General features: G+C 36.6%; 1 protein-coding gene across 1 annotated transcript in view; it reads left to right on the top strand.

Annotated features, from left to right (window-relative positions):
- The window catches only part of slc7a10a (solute carrier family 7 member 10a), a 32,271-nt gene extending 18,759 nt beyond the window's left edge, over positions 1-13,512 (top strand). Inside the window, exons 4-11 of the mRNA XM_030130479.1 lie at positions 5,550-5,675; positions 7,045-7,198; positions 8,338-8,461; positions 8,876-8,979; positions 9,646-9,742; positions 9,869-10,018; positions 11,603-11,780; positions 11,978-13,512. Of these exons, the coding sequence (XP_029986339.1) occupies positions 5,550-5,675; positions 7,045-7,198; positions 8,338-8,461; positions 8,876-8,979; positions 9,646-9,742; positions 9,869-10,018; positions 11,603-11,780; positions 11,978-12,078 (1,034 nt within the window). The 3' untranslated portion in view covers positions 12,079-13,512. The remainder of the gene's footprint in view (positions 1-5,549; positions 5,676-7,044; positions 7,199-8,337; positions 8,462-8,875; positions 8,980-9,645; positions 9,743-9,868; positions 10,019-11,602; positions 11,781-11,977) is intronic.
- The last annotated feature ends 2,369 nt before the right edge of the window (positions 13,513-15,881 follow it).

Raw genomic sequence — 15,881 nt, 5'->3', positions numbered from 1 at the left:
CATCACCTTTTTAAAGATTAAAACAGTGGTTTCCAAGTTGTTTGTCCTGTGATGTCTTACAAAATCTGTCAACCCATGTTTCAGATGTCTGTAATTTGCTAATACATCCAAACAAGGATCCCCCCCACTAAACTGATGACGTAGTTTCATTCATTCATTCATTCATTCATTCATTCATCTTCTGAACCTGCTTTATCCTCACTAGGGTTGTGGGGGGTGCTGGAGCCTATCCCAGCTACTTATAGGTGAAGACAAGGGACACTTTGGACATGTCGCCAGTTCATTGCAGGGCTGACATATTCTCCTGAGACCTAGGAAAGTGAAAATTTTAGCACTTTTACTTTAAATAATTGTCTTGATTGGAAACTGCATAATGCAAAAAAAAATTTTCAGATACATTTGTTAAATTATTTTTAATTATTTATTTATTTTTTAATGGAATGTCCTTTGCAATGGACAGCATTTTGAAGTAAAACTGACAAAAATGCACTGCTGGATCTCAGGAGGTTAAACAGACAAACAATCATTCTCACATTCACACCGATGGGCAATTTAGCTTGACCAATTAACCTATTTGTGCATGTCTTTGGATGGTGGGAGGAAGCCGTAGTACCCAGAAAGAACCCACGCAAACATGGGGAGAAAATGCAAACTCGACATCCGGTGCAGTATCTCACAAAAAGTAGATTTGATAAAAAGCCCATAAACTGAAACAGATGTTTTTTTCTTTCATGAAATACACTACCTCCACCACTAAACTTCACATTAGATCATACTGAGGGTTTACTGGATTTGACTCCTCCTCCTGGGTTTTGTACCTAATTAATTGTAGCTTACCAAGGTAAAATAGAATTAATTTGCATGCAATATTCCATTCTTAATTTTCTAAAATAATAATAACAATAACTGCTTTGTGGTGTAAAACTCATCTTGTGTATTTTTTCTGTAACTCAAAATTTCCCCACAACATACCTTTCCCAGTAATTAGACTGGTTTCATGGAGATTGCAAATTGCGTTTTGCAATCCTGAAAGACAACACTCCAGAGATACAGTACTGTGGAAAAGCCTTAGACTATACAAACAATTATGGGAAAAAAAATATTAGACCATCAAAAGTCATCAAAAACAATGGTTATGCAATCAAGTACTAACTCCTGTGTGTATCATGTGACTAAAACAGACAGAAAAGAAAATATGGACTGTCTAGAAGCACGATTTTTGTCAGTACAATGCCATAGATATTGATGTAAGAACTGAAGTGATTTTGGTTATTTTCAAAAAAACATGGAAAATGGCTAGATATCAGCTCTGAAATTAAACTCTTATGAGCTATTTTACTTATGATCAATATATTTGTCCAAACAAATGTACCTTTAGTTGTACCGGGCATTAAAATGAACAAGAAATTGAAGAAAACAAGGGTGGTCTAATAATTTTTTTCTGTAACTGTATATAATGATGTATGTAAAGTCTCAATGAAAAATTGTTCCTGTAAACCAAAGTGGTAGTAGTTAGTGTGACCTCCATTTGAACTTAACATGTCTTTTCCCTCTTGTTCAGACAATATCAGATTTATTTTTTTAATTTTCTGGTGTTTTATGCCAAGTTTTATTCAACACGTCAGATATTTCTCATTGTTTGTGCTGCTTCTTATCAAGGGGTCAGGGCGTCACACTAATCACTTTAGCCTTTAGAATCCATTTAGTTTAGTTTTTTGAGCATGTAATAAGGCTGTGCATATATTTCATGTATTATCTTGTTGCATCTGAAGAAATGAGAATGAGAAATAAACATGTATGCTCATTTCAACCCTGCCAAAACAACAAACCTAGAGGAGGCTGAAGATTTTGCACAGTACTGTACCTCAGCTACAATTAAAAAGAAATCAGCAACATCTTCAGATATAGTACTTTGGAGAAAATTGTCTTCTGTGACCTTGATGTTCAAACTTTCTCTGTGGTGCTAGATCCTGACACTAAACATATATTGCATAATAATATCAAATTAGATTTCTTTTGCATGAGATGTTAAACAAATTGGCGTTTGGGGATTTATAATTTTTTTTCCTTGACCCACAATGCACAGAATTTATTCATCGCTGTCAGTATCATAAGGAACTTAAAGAACAATTGTGAAAAGAGGCAAATGGTGGTAAAAGCGTACCCTTGGCAGAAGTAAAACTGTTAATGTGTTAATTGTTACTGAGTGAAATTAGTGATTTAGGTTCGGTTTTAAACACTTGCTATTGTTTCCCCTATTCTTATTCTTTTTTAGTGTGTTGTGTTTTTAGGGAGATGAACAGAATAAGAATTTCATTGCATAGTATAACTACCTGTTTTTGCTGTGCATATGACAATAAAAACTCTTGAATCTTGAATCTTGAACCTCCTAAATGTTTTAGATTCAATAAAAGTTAAGTTTTAAGTTATTGTCATGTTTATGTGCGGGATTTGTATCCTAATAACGGGAACAGAAAAATGATTTTTGTGCTTTTTTTCATGTGAAAGCGTAAATATTGAATAGTTACTGATAATATTTAGAACGGCTGTTCAGCAAGTCGACTCCGCCAGTTGGGTGACCTGATCCTGGAGCAGCAGGAGGCGTTCCTGACGTTAAAGCACCCTGATAAATCTACACTGTGCTGGAATCAGACTCCAATCGGACAAAAAACGGTAATTAGTTTAGTATTCTAGTGCTGACGCAGCCTTCAATAGAAACTGTGACAGCAGGACACAGATTTACCTGCACTGTCAGATATAAAGCCCACTGGCACCTCCTTCCTGTCAGGGGTAACACAGAGGAAAGCCGGGGGATGTGGTGGTGGTCAGGGTTCAGGGGGGGCCACAGAAACACAGGAGCGGAAATGTGTGTAACACCCTCAGGGTAATTGACTATAAAACACAGTGGTGTTGTAGGAGAGAGGAAGCTCTGCTCGGTGCCACCAAAACATCCTGCCAAAAATTCACACGTGTGTGTATGTGTGCGCGCCCGTGCCAGCGGAAGCAGTTTGTTCAGATTTGTGTGGTGGGAGGGGAACCCTGCCCCAGTGATGGATGACATGGCCGATAGCACCCTCACTCCTCCTCCTCCTCCTCCTCCTTATACTCTTACTGTATACTGCTGTGCTTCCACTATAAGACAGTGAGTTAAAGATGCAAATAATATGCCAAGAGAAAAGATGTACTGACAAATAATGGGTTTTTAAAAGAATAAAAAGGGGAGAGAAACAAGAGAGAAGACAAAATGCAGATAATGTAGTGAAAAGTAAAGACTCTAGATGCTGTTTCATAGAGTCATCGAGGCCTAACGTGGTTCTAAATCTCCAGGCCTATAGCTCATTCCAGACCAGAACTGGATGTTACACAACTACAAACCTATTTTCTCCACTTTTAGAGACACTCAACTATTTCCTGTTAACATTAAACCTGAAAAACTAGTGGTTTCTTTCCAGATTACTTCATAGGTCACCTCACAAACACAAAGTGCTAAATCAACCTGCCCCAGGTGACAGATGGACAGCACAGTGAGTAACCTGACTACAGTATTTACATTACACTGAGCAATGTGTAAAAGGCATACGCACACTGAAGACAGTGGAATGTGACAGAAATATTCAGACAGTGCATCTCATCATACAGTATTTTTTCTGTAAATTCTGTGAATAAATGTGTCTTATCTTCTTTTCTCCCCTGGTCTCATCACATTGTGCTCATTAAATTATAACCCATTTTTATGAAATTCAAATCAAATCAAACTTTATTGTTATTAAGCTGCACACACAGCAGTAGTGCACACAAAATGAGACAGCTTTTCTCCCTTGGGGTTCTGTACAGACAATTAAAAATACGCAGCAGTTAATGTATTGGTCAGTTAGGCCTGTAAAGCATATTTGGAAAATCATCTTTTTTACATTTTTATCCCTCCATTCAGAGCACATCAGTGTCATAATAAACTGAGTGAACATTCAACTGGGTGCTTCTTATGAATATGTTTTCACATGGCCAGTCTAATGCATATCTTCCATGCACGTCTCTCTGTATGAACATCACATTCAGTAGCTTCGCCGTCAGACTCAGTCAGATCAGTTGCTTTTTTTAACCACCCACTCCAGCACCTACTTTCTGACCCACTTTTGGGTTACAGCTCACCAGTTCAGAGAGGTGGCTTTAAACTATTTTTTAGTGTAACCGATTAAACGAGGGATGAGAGACCCCAGTGTGCGATCTGTACCTGTATTATTTGAAAGGAGGATTAAACCTTCTAAACATTTAATATTGTTCCTGAATAAGACTGATTTATCTCTGGATGGATGGATGGATGGATGGATAGATGGATACTCAACAATTAAAAAGCCGCATACTTACAATTGATTGTCTCCTTTTATGTGTAATTCTTTTTTTGCATGTTTTTAATAAAGCATAAGAAACTATACAAAAGTATGTAATATCAATGATATCATATAAAATACATATGTACATATAATAGAATATATGCATATATTTGCAAGTCCTCAATCTATATACATGTAATAGAAGTAGCATGTCTTTTACATAAGAGCTTTTATTTCCACTGGTAAGATTTATTCACCTGTGTCACATTCACTGTCCTATGAGCTGTGCATTGAACATCAGACAGTCTGAAGAGATGCTCTCAGCTGTTATTTAAGTGTCCGTTTATTACAATATTTTTTCAGACTGACGACCAAATGACCTATTTAATGATGAGTTATAGGGTCAAATGTTTTGAGAGAGATAAGTTTAGATGTGTTATGTCTGAGAGTTTTTTTTTGTTTGTTTGTTTTATGCAGCCTGAAAAAGCAGGTATAAATCATGTTTATATATGCATCCATGAACTGCATTTTGAGTTAGACAGTATCTGCTGAGACTTTTAATATGAAATGCAGACTTTATATGAACACTGAATTTTTTTCATTCATTTCTTTTTGTGTTGTATGATTGGATTCTTTCAACGTAAAGAAGCAAAAATGTTCAAGAGAAATACAACAGTATTAGTACATTGATTTAAAAATATCAGTAATACCCTGCAGATACAGCTGTGGAAATAATTACTGTTTTTCCGTAGAAATTCAATACGACGGCCCTTCAATGTGACCTTTTCTATGTTGTTTTTCAACACCACATGTTCCTAATTTACATGATCTTGATGTTATCAAGGCTAAATTAGAGCTTTTTTTTTTTTATTAAATACTGCTGTACAGTATGAAAATGAATGTGCAGAATACTTGACAGATCATGTATTTTTAAGTAGTGCTCCACATACATTTGCTTTAATGACACCATGCAATAATGTTTCCTTTGTGCTGTATATATAATATTCTATACTTGTGCATATTTTTACCAAAAGGACACAGGCAGATAAGAAATTACTACTATGTTAAGGGGAATGTATAGGTTATTATAATAGATAAGAGTTGCACCAATACAGGATGAGCAGATGATCACTATCTCTTCAAATGATGAACAGTGTGACTTTAAAACACAGTCATGCCAATGTTTATATGTGTATGTCCTTGTGTGTTTTTGTGTAGTATTCCTGACCTGGGTCAACTGTTCCAGTGTGCGTTGGGCGACGAGAATCCAGGATGTTTTCACTGTAGGGAAACTCCTCGCTCTGGCCCTTATCATTGTGGTAGGATTGGTTCAAATCTGCAGAGGTAAACACACATTCAGTTTCACAATCATTCATTTATAAATTAGATTAACAATAAAGTTAAGTGAAAACGAATGCCATACTGTCATGCATTAGTTGTTTTGATTTTATTCACATGATCACACATTTTTTACTGTGTTAAACCAAAGTTGTGCCATAAAATATCAAAATAAGTACAAACACAATGAATTATTGTGCTGTAGTTATACTGTTACTCTTATTATACTGTTACTTGTAATGAGGCTGCTTTAAAAATGAATTGCTGACCCCTGCTGCATAAACCGTGGCACGACATGTTTAGTTTACAGAAGATGTTCTTTAGTTTTTATTAAAGAAAAAGCATGGTTCTATTCTGATGGCTATCATGTGAAGGGAATGCTTTTTTTTTTTTTTTTTTTTTTTTTTTTTTAAATGTCCTTAACCCTTAAAGAGCTAGAATTAGTTTTGCAGTGGCTCCCTAATAAATTTTCTCCACATCTTGCATTTCTTACATGATTTATCACCATTTATTCTAAATGCATGCTTTGAATTGTGCATTTTTCTGTGAAAACCAGGTATTTGCTGTATTTACTGACCATATTTATGTTCATAAAAGGTCAAACAGTGAAAACTGAAAGAAAATAGACCTTTTCTGTAAAATATATATTTAACTGAACATAAAAATAAGCATCTACAACCACTATTATGGGTTTTGTTGGTGAATAATTGTTTCAGAAGATGATTGTGTCTTCATCTGCAGTACAGACCCTGTGAATAGGTCATATCTGCTGATGATGAAAAGCTGAAAAACTGCATTTTACCTGAATTATTTCAATATATTGATAGGGTTAATTAGTCAACAGTTATTTGACATTTTAGATCAACAGATGTTTTTGGTCACCGACAGCCTTTTAGGTCTTAAAACAGTAAATGCCCACAGTAATTTTTGGAAGTTTGACAAAAGGAATGAATTTTTTGTGTCGTTATATTGATAATGGTAGAAGCACGGAGCCATGGAAGCATTTCTTTTGAGCCACAGTATTTGTTTGGAAACAAACCCCACTGCTGAGTAAAACCCAGATTTCCGTTCACTTTCCCCATAACATTTACTGTGAGTTTTAGGCTGAAAAATCACTTGATATCTCACAAGTGAGCAAGAAAGATCCCAATTTGGAAGAGAATGCTTGGATGTCAGAAAGAACAGCATGTTTTAGAGGCACCATGTGTTTATGAAGGAATCAGTCAGATGTCTCTAAAGTCTAAAGGTGTATTTGACAGACAGGTTTCACAGGATAATATAGTTCAAAAAGCATCTCCATGAAAGTATTTATGTGCAAAAAGTGTGTCTTTTTTGAACAGTTTATACTTATATCCTTCTTCTCACATGCCTGCAGGACACTACGATGCTCTGCGGCCGAGTGTGGCCTTTGAGTTCAGCGGAGATCCCTCAGTGGGTCAGATAGCGCTAGCCTTCCTCCAGGCCTCTTTTGCTTACAGCGGCTGGAACTTTCTCAACTATGTCACAGAGGAGGTTGTGGAGCCAAGAAAGTACGACACATTTATGATCATATGATATTTGATTCTGCTCACATGTTTACATCTAATACACGAGTCACTGCTGCACATGTGGTCTAAAGGTTTTCTGTAAAGGAAAGACTTATAGTCATAATAGACTGTTTTTATTTGTTAACTGCTTGTTTTTATTTGTTAATTGCTTTTTTTCTGTTTCCAATTATGACACTGATATGAAACTTCCAAATAATGCTTTTACCAGAAAAGTGATTAAGCCTAAATTTCATAATTATGAAAAAGGCATTGTCAGAGTTTTGACACTTGCTTCTTTTGTAGCAATGGAAGTAAATTTACCTTTTAAAGTAAATATTTTGACTGATTTCACTGGTCTACAAGGAAAATGCTTCCAGAATAAAAGTAATGAAATTTTACCACATGAGAGTCACTGATAAAGAAAAATAAAGTAAAAAATGCTGGTTGGTTGAACTTTCCAAGATACAGCCTTGGGTCAAAATGTGAAATTCAAGAATTAACGAGAGAATAGGTTTGACTCAAAAGGAATATTTGTCTCAGAGCTACAAGATCTACTTCAAAACATTGTCTGCACATTAGAATACATTCACTTTACAGGTTCTATTTAGTGGAAGATTTATAAAACTATTATATAAATGTACATAAACCAATATATATGTGTAATAACACTTAATCATATACCTTGAAAACATCAGCAAACCGGCACTTTTGTCATTTATTTTCCAATTAATCTTATTAAAATACATAACATTTAGCACATTTAATCTCTGGAGCAAATAATTTCTAAAAAATTGTAGACCAGTGTTATGACAGAAAAATCTATAGCTGTAATGACAGTGTCAGGACAAACTGTGTCACTGCACCATCTGAAGCATTACTAGAACAATAAAAGAAGGAGTATATTTTTATGGGAATGGCAAAAAGGCAATTAATATGGGCAATAGAGAAAATTATTAGTCCATTATTGTGTAAGAGTGTAGGTCTTTAGTTCAGAGAAAATGACTGTGGTTTGGTGGTGTACATCCAGTTTCAGTCACATGGTTGATGTATTTCTGGACTTAACTGTAATGTTACATTATGTCTCTAAAGATGTTATTCACAATTATTCCCAGTATTTATATTACAACTTAATTCCTCATTAGGAACCTGCCCCGTGCCATCTACATCTCCATTCCACTGGTGACACTGGTGTACACTATGACCAACATCGCCTACTTCTCATCCATGACCCCAGAGGAGCTGTTGGCCTCTAATGCTGTAGCAGTGGTAAGAAACACTGACCAGGCATACAGTGGATACTGTAGTTTATTGTAATTATATCCCCCAAATGGAGATTCGGGGATATAATGGTTTTATTTCGACCGCCGCTGCAGGATATAAAACTCTTACGAGCTCAGCCTGTGACTACATGTTTCTGACGGACTGTAAATCTGCAGTCATAAAAATTCTCCTGATATTTCAGAGATGCCTAACGTACAAGTAAAAGCACAATAAACAGACAAACACAGCATTTTGCTTTAAGGCTACAACACAAACACCTCTTTTAGTGTAATCCAACTTTGTAAAAAACTCAGTAGACATTTTCCTTTAGGCAGTAATCCACTAAATTACTCAGTAACAGTGTTAGTTATTCAGTTGAATTAAATAGTCTGATCCTTCAGCTGTGTTGTGTGTCTGCAGACATTTGGGGAGAAGCTGCTGGGGATTTTTTCCTGGGTGATGCCGATCTCCGTAGCACTGTCCACATTTGGAGGAATCAACGGCTATCTTTTTACCTCCTCCAGGTAAAACACATGCACTTTGCTTTGCTCTACTCTACCTTTAACCAATAAAGACCCATTGCTACTTTTGTGGCACTTCCCAGATGAATTTGTCTCTGCGTTTAACCTTTCTAAAGCAACTTATCACAATATTATCATCTATATTTTGCATTTTTCACTGTAAATCATGTATTTAATTTCCTATATTTGATTTAGATAATCATGAAAACTCAGAGTTAATTCAAAGGTTATTACACCAAAACACAAAAAACTGAAGAAAAGTGAGTTTTGCAGCAAATATATCATTAACGGAACACAAACCAAGCATCTCCGTCGACTGTCATGGATCCAACTCCATGGGTTTTACTGGTGAATTAATATTGTAGAAGATGATGGTGTTTCCATGGTAACTACAAAGCCTCTAAACGTCCAAATGGGTTATATCTGATGACCATGAAAAGATGACAAACTGCATTTTACACCAATTATTTACATGTATTGATAGGATTAATGAAACAGGTATTAAACATTTTATATCAGTAGATGCTTTTGGTTAACAGTGGAGGTTTGGGTCTTTATGGGTAATCGTAATAACTATGACAGGCTAATATGTCCTCAAAATAAAGTAATGTTTTCCTGCTGTTCAGTTAAATGTGCACATATATTAAAAATGCATCTGTCTACTTGAAGATTGTGTTTCTCAGGGGCCAGAGAAGGACACCTTCCCTATCTGCTCGCTATGATTCACCTAAAGAACTGCACTCCTATCCCTGCCCTGTTAGTCTGTGTGAGTAGAACCTGAACGTCACATAGACACAGGACAGACAGCAATAAACCAGAAACAGAAATATCACAACAATACAGGAACTTTATTAGCCTGACATGTGTCACCATCTGCCTCTCTTTCCCACAGTGTATAGCCACCATAATCATCTTGTGTATTGGGGAGACACACAACCTGATCAACTACGTGTCCTTTATCAACTATCTGTCCTATGGGGTAACCATCGCTGGCCTCCTCTACCTTCGCAAGAAAAGACCCCACCTGCACAGACCCATCAAGGTACATCACCACAAAACAGGCCACTGTATGCAGAAAACATCAGTTAAAAATTACTCAAGCAACCAAAGGAATCTGTTTTAAAAGCATTATTCTGGGATTACTTTAACCCCTAAAGACCCAGTGTTACTTTTGTGGCAGCTCCCAAATTAATTTTTCTCTCTATTTAATCTTAAGGTTAAATATTTATTAGAACATTATCCTCTGTATTTTGCTTTTTTTTTGTGAAAATCAGGTATTTTTCTACATTTAATTTACTGATCATGTAGATTTTCATAAAAGCTGAAGGAGAAACAGAGAAAACTGAGGAAAAAGTGACTTTTTCAGCAAAGATATCAGTAACTGAACATAAAAAAGTGTCTCCATCCACTATCATTTGTCAAACCACACTGGTTTTGCTGGTTAAACACTGAGCCTGTTTACATTACCATAAAAGTCCGATAACTGGGAGTAATTGGATAATTGTAAAAATCATATCTAATGCATTTACATGCACTTAAGAAATCTGTTCACTACAGTTTTAATTGTGTTTACACATGAGCAGATATAAAAGAATAAAATAAATCCGATTAACCTACATACACGCATGACAACATCGGAGTATTGGGGAGAAATCCAGGTGTGCTAATCTGATTTCTCATAATCAGATTACTGCTGTTATCAGATAAACAGTGAGGTCTTAAAAAGTCTTAAAAATCTTGAATTTACAAATCTGCATTTAATACCTTAGAAAGTCTTTAAAGGGTATTAAATTTGATATGGTAGGTCTTAAGTTATGTTGACATAAGCTTGTTCACTGTATTGTGTTTAAATGTGTCTGGGAAATGTCCAAACTACAAACTAAGTAACATTAGTCAACTCAGTTCCACCCGTTCCAACACGACAATTTATATTTAAATTAGGAACCAGTTATCGTTAACTTTGCAGCCCACGGTGAGAAATAATCACAGAACATTCAGTTCTTTGTACTGGTTGTATGTAATATTCATTCTCTGCTGGATGTCAATAAGTACATTTTCCTAAATCCTACAAGTCACAAATTTTTGCCAGTATGGATGTGAAACAGGCTGTGAAATGGGCATTAAATTCTGATCTAAATAGTCCTAAAAAGGTCTTAAAAAGGCTTCAATTTAACTTGTAGAAACCTGTAGGAACCCTGGATAAAGCATGTCAGATTATCCTGTTTACATGGTCACTTAAATAATCTGACAACTCCAGAAATCGATAATGATCGGAGTATAGGTGTGCATGTAAACAGGTTCATTGTTTCTGGGCTATGATTCTATTATGTTATTAGTCCAGCTTGGTTGAGATCATATTTGTCTGTATGTGGCCCTTGAACTAAAATGAGTTTGACACCCCTGATTTAAGTGGAAAAAAATCTCTATATTGGAGGGTGTATTTGTAGAGCTGCTCTTTTACATGGTTGATAACATACTTCTCTAACAGTTTATGATTCTGAATGAAACCAAGTCCTGCCCTCTGTGTTTTTCTCTGAATTTTGATGTACACAGTGTGTGCCTCAGGCTTTGGAGCACATATTACTATTAACATATTCTCCATGTGTTCTGCTTTGGTTCCGTGCAGGTCAACATGTTGATCCCGATCAGCTACCTGATTTTCTGGGCTGTGCTGCTGTGCTTCAGTTTGTACTCTGAGCCGGTGGTCTGTGGTCTGGGAATGGTGATCATGCTGACGGGAGTTCCTGTCTACTTCATTGGTGTTCATTGGAAGAACAAACCCAAATGGATCTACAGAGTCGTGGGTGAGTTCATCTGTGACGACATGCAATCCAAATAAAGAAGAGAAAATTTTTCAGCTGTAAAATTCAGCTTTTTATAGTGACCCGTACAGACTACAGTGACTATAAGTAATTAACACTGTATGTATATATTTGTTTATAGTACATGTTCCGATGACTGCTGTAAATTTACGCCTCTCCTGTTGTCTGTTGCGTTGCAGAAAGAGTCACATATATGGGCCAGAAGCTGTGTTTTGTGGTATTTCCTCAGGAAGACCCCTCAGAGACTGAACCCCTCACTGCCTCCAAAGTCAACGACTGAGCAGTACCAAGCAGGAATCCCCTTTTTACAACAACACCTGTACTTCCATTTTTTTTTTTTTTTTTTTTTTTTTGCATCGTTTGGACAGTTTCTGAATAGATGGTCGTGCACATGTTCACGTATAGGTGCACCCTGAACAGGGCTGTGATCAAGTCGCAGCATAAAAGAAGAGGATGGGTACTTGGGGCATTAGCATGTTAAGTCCTGAAAGTAGGACCTGATTTAATTTGTTGGTTTTACCGTCGTACTGCCCATCCCTTCTCGTCACCAGCATGCCAAGTCTTTTCTTCCATTTCTAGTTCTCGCTCCTTTTCATGGAACTGTCTTATCACCGTCAGGTTCACTTCCAAGATGACTATGACTATAACTAAATCCTTGTGCTAATGTGCCTTATGAAATGTATGTGTTGCTTTTTTTGTATTGGTTTGTGCGGGTATTTTGAGTGTGTAATAACGTTTATGGAGTAAATATGCAAGCAGTTTCTGCACTTAGCACTACTTCTCTATTACAGCTGCTACCTTCAGCTTTGTTTCACTAATTACTTACATGATGTTGACAGACCGTCGACTGCGGATGTGTTTTTTTCTGTTTTTTTTTTTTTTTTCTTTTTCTGTCTGTGTCTCTGCCAAGCTTCAGTATCGGGCCATTCCTTCTTATTTTACCCCATCTGTCTTTGCTATTTTTGTATTATGCCAGTACTGTCTCCAGAGAGACACTAGGTGCCTTCACATTATAAATAGACAGGTGATCTACACAACGTACTCAGAAGTATTTACAACATAGAAGTGACAGGAGGATGAAGGGAAATTTGTGCCTGTCAGCTGGAAGAACGGCTAACTCTCTCCTAAATGAATAAGCTGCATGGTTACAAACCACCTGGCTGATCTTCCACAGTTTTAATGTTCTACAATCTTTGTCATTGAGTCAAATCTCTCTATCTTCTGTTTAGTTTTGGAAATGTTGTCATCTCTGGGAATGCCACTGTGAACTCTCTCAAGGTGCTCAAACCTGCCAAGACAGTTATTAGACTTCCCAACTGACGTTAAAGTACAGCACTAAGCACGATGAAAACAAGCAGGTCGGAGCTTGGACCGAATGTTCAGTCCTATTCTCTCACCCTGTGGATGCTGGGTAATTTAACCCCCACATTAAAACAAGGCGCACACTTTAGACAACTCTGTTTGTCTGTCTACCATGTCCAGGCGCTGTTAGCTCAGTTGAGATATGTAAATAGTGTGTAAAGACAAAAAAAAAAAAACTGTTACAAAAGCGCCAGAGACTCCTACAAAGACCACATTCCTCAGATGTGTTGTGATACATTGACATACTGTACAACTGATGGGTGTACATCTGTGTTTTGTTAAAAAATGTGTGAAGCTGTACAAAGATAACAATGTAATAGCTTATTAAATATAGCAACTTCTTGAGAACATCTTCTCTATTTATGTGTCTCTACTTGTGTGCTCCTTTGATTCCAGTGAATAAATGCATGTCATTGTAGTATTGAATTTGCAGAACTATTATGATGCAGGGAAAAAAAGAACAATGTAGCTTACATAAGACTGGCTGTGAATTAACACAGTTTTTCCATGAGTTGGTGTTTCATTTCTATTTCCACATGTTGGACTGCAGAATGATCCACACAAAGACATAACATAAAAAGACATGAAAACTGAGAAAACTAAAACGTCCATTCAACGATTAAAAAAAAAATAAAAAGCTGCTCCAATCTTCCATATTTTATTTCATACATACTCGGGTATTAACCTAAAATAAGACTTGCACTGAAAAAAAAGAGGAAGTGGTGAACGGTTTACGGTTTATTAACTGCAGACACAAATAAAAGCAACAAACAGAAAGCTTTACAGGGCACTGATCAGCAAACCCTACAATGTCACTGTGGTGTTTGTCAATCTGCACAAAATATACAAATATAAACTTCAAAATGAGAGAACTTCTTTAATACAAACACAGTTTATGCCACCTTCAGCCTTTGACGGGGAAGAACAGCCTGAAAAGTCACTATCAGACAACCTGGTTCAGAAGGTGTTTCCAAATGGCGTTAATCCAGAGTCTTGATAAACCTCATTTTAAATAATAAGTAGTAAAACACCAGAGATTTTAGTACTTCATACCACAGTTTTACTCTACTTCTGAAACTCTGTGATGAAAAATCTCCAAAATCAGAATAAACAAGGGATTTTGAGGATGATCAGCTGAAAAACAGGTAAATATACTGGATTAATGTCACTGGATGGCATTTCTTTTTCCTTAACTCCCTGCCATAATAATCCCAGAGGCATGATTCCTGACGCAGTAGTGCACTATTTCCACAACAGTCGGCCGTACCAGTCACGTGTCGTATCCTACAGATGAGCGATACATCAACAGATTTAATCTCTTCACACATAAAAAAATAAACACTACAGTGATTCATGAAAGTGACAGCACGAAACACGTATTAAGGCATATCAGACACGTATGTACATGAAAAAGCAACAAAAGTCTGTATTTCCTGCAGAAACTGTCAAATAAAATGAGGCTGCATGAGACTGCCTTTGACAACCTAACTTAACTGAATTTCTGCAAATGACAAAGAAACCATAATCACAACAGATCATTATGTAAGACTTTCTACAGAGGTGATACGGAGATATCTTAAATGGCACATTCAAGATTCACACACTTACAACATGTAGCAGCTGTTTGGCAAAATCTCTACACGACAAAGGAACATGAGCGCAGCATGGCACATTCACTTTAAGGAAACAGCAGGAAACTGGGCGTGATGTTACACAAAAGTCCAGCAGTTATAACGTCAACCAGCAGCAAGCCGAAGCTCAGCGTCGAGATGCTGCTGTAAAAATTAGAAATAGCTAAAATTTCACTGAAAAAAAAACAAACAAACAAAAAAACCAAGAGTACATCCTTTAAATCCCTACAGTGCTGAGTCACAGTCTAACACGAGCTGTAGAAAAAGCATCAGCAACTGGTAAAGGCAGAAAGACAAATATAAAGTAGAACTGGTACAGGTCACTGTGTTGACACAAAAATAGAGGTCTTTGCTTTAATGTTCAGTCATGTAAAAAAATTCCACAGCATTGATTTGAGTTCCCACGAGTCCAACTGTCTGTAGTGACCAGTGAGCATCGGTGTAGAAGTGCTGCCGGGAGGAACGATTCAGTCTTTCATTCTTTACCGACATTTCCTTCGCATTCAATAACAGTTTCACTCGACATAATGAAAAATTAGGAAGGACCGGCAGGTTTGTCCAAGTGAGGAAAGGCTTGTCTGAGAGGAGCGTAAAAGAACTGAGCAAAGGTTTCACCTAACTATGATTTTGTCATTTTAGTATTTTTAAAGATCTGGGGGAAAAAAAAAAAAGAGGCCACTTGATTTATTACTTACAGGATATGCATTGATAAAATAGTTTTGTTCTGGAAAGTGTGGGTATTTATCCCACAGGTTAATCATTTTTAACACCACGCTATTATTCAGGGTTCCTACAGGTTTCTGCAAGATCAATTTAAGGCTTTTTAAAACCTTTTTAAGACTACTTAGAACAGAATTTAATGCCCATTTCACGGCTACACTGGAAAAAAACTGTGACTCCTAGAATTTAGGAAAATGTATTTATTTACTCCATCACCTTGATTCCCACCGTTCCGACTCATTTCTCACTGAGGGCTGCAAAGTTAGCAATAACTGCTTCCTAATTTCAATATAAATTGTCAGGTTGGAACGGGTGGAACTGAGTCGACTAATGTTACTTTTTTGCAGCTTGGACGTTTAAAAACAATACA

Source organism: Sphaeramia orbicularis, chromosome 3 (assembly GCF_902148855.1).
Source record: "Sphaeramia orbicularis chromosome 3, fSphaOr1.1, whole genome shotgun sequence".
Classification (NCBI taxonomy): domain Eukaryota; kingdom Metazoa; phylum Chordata; class Actinopteri; order Kurtiformes; family Apogonidae; genus Sphaeramia; species Sphaeramia orbicularis.
This window is presented reverse-complemented; position numbering and strand designations above follow the sequence as displayed.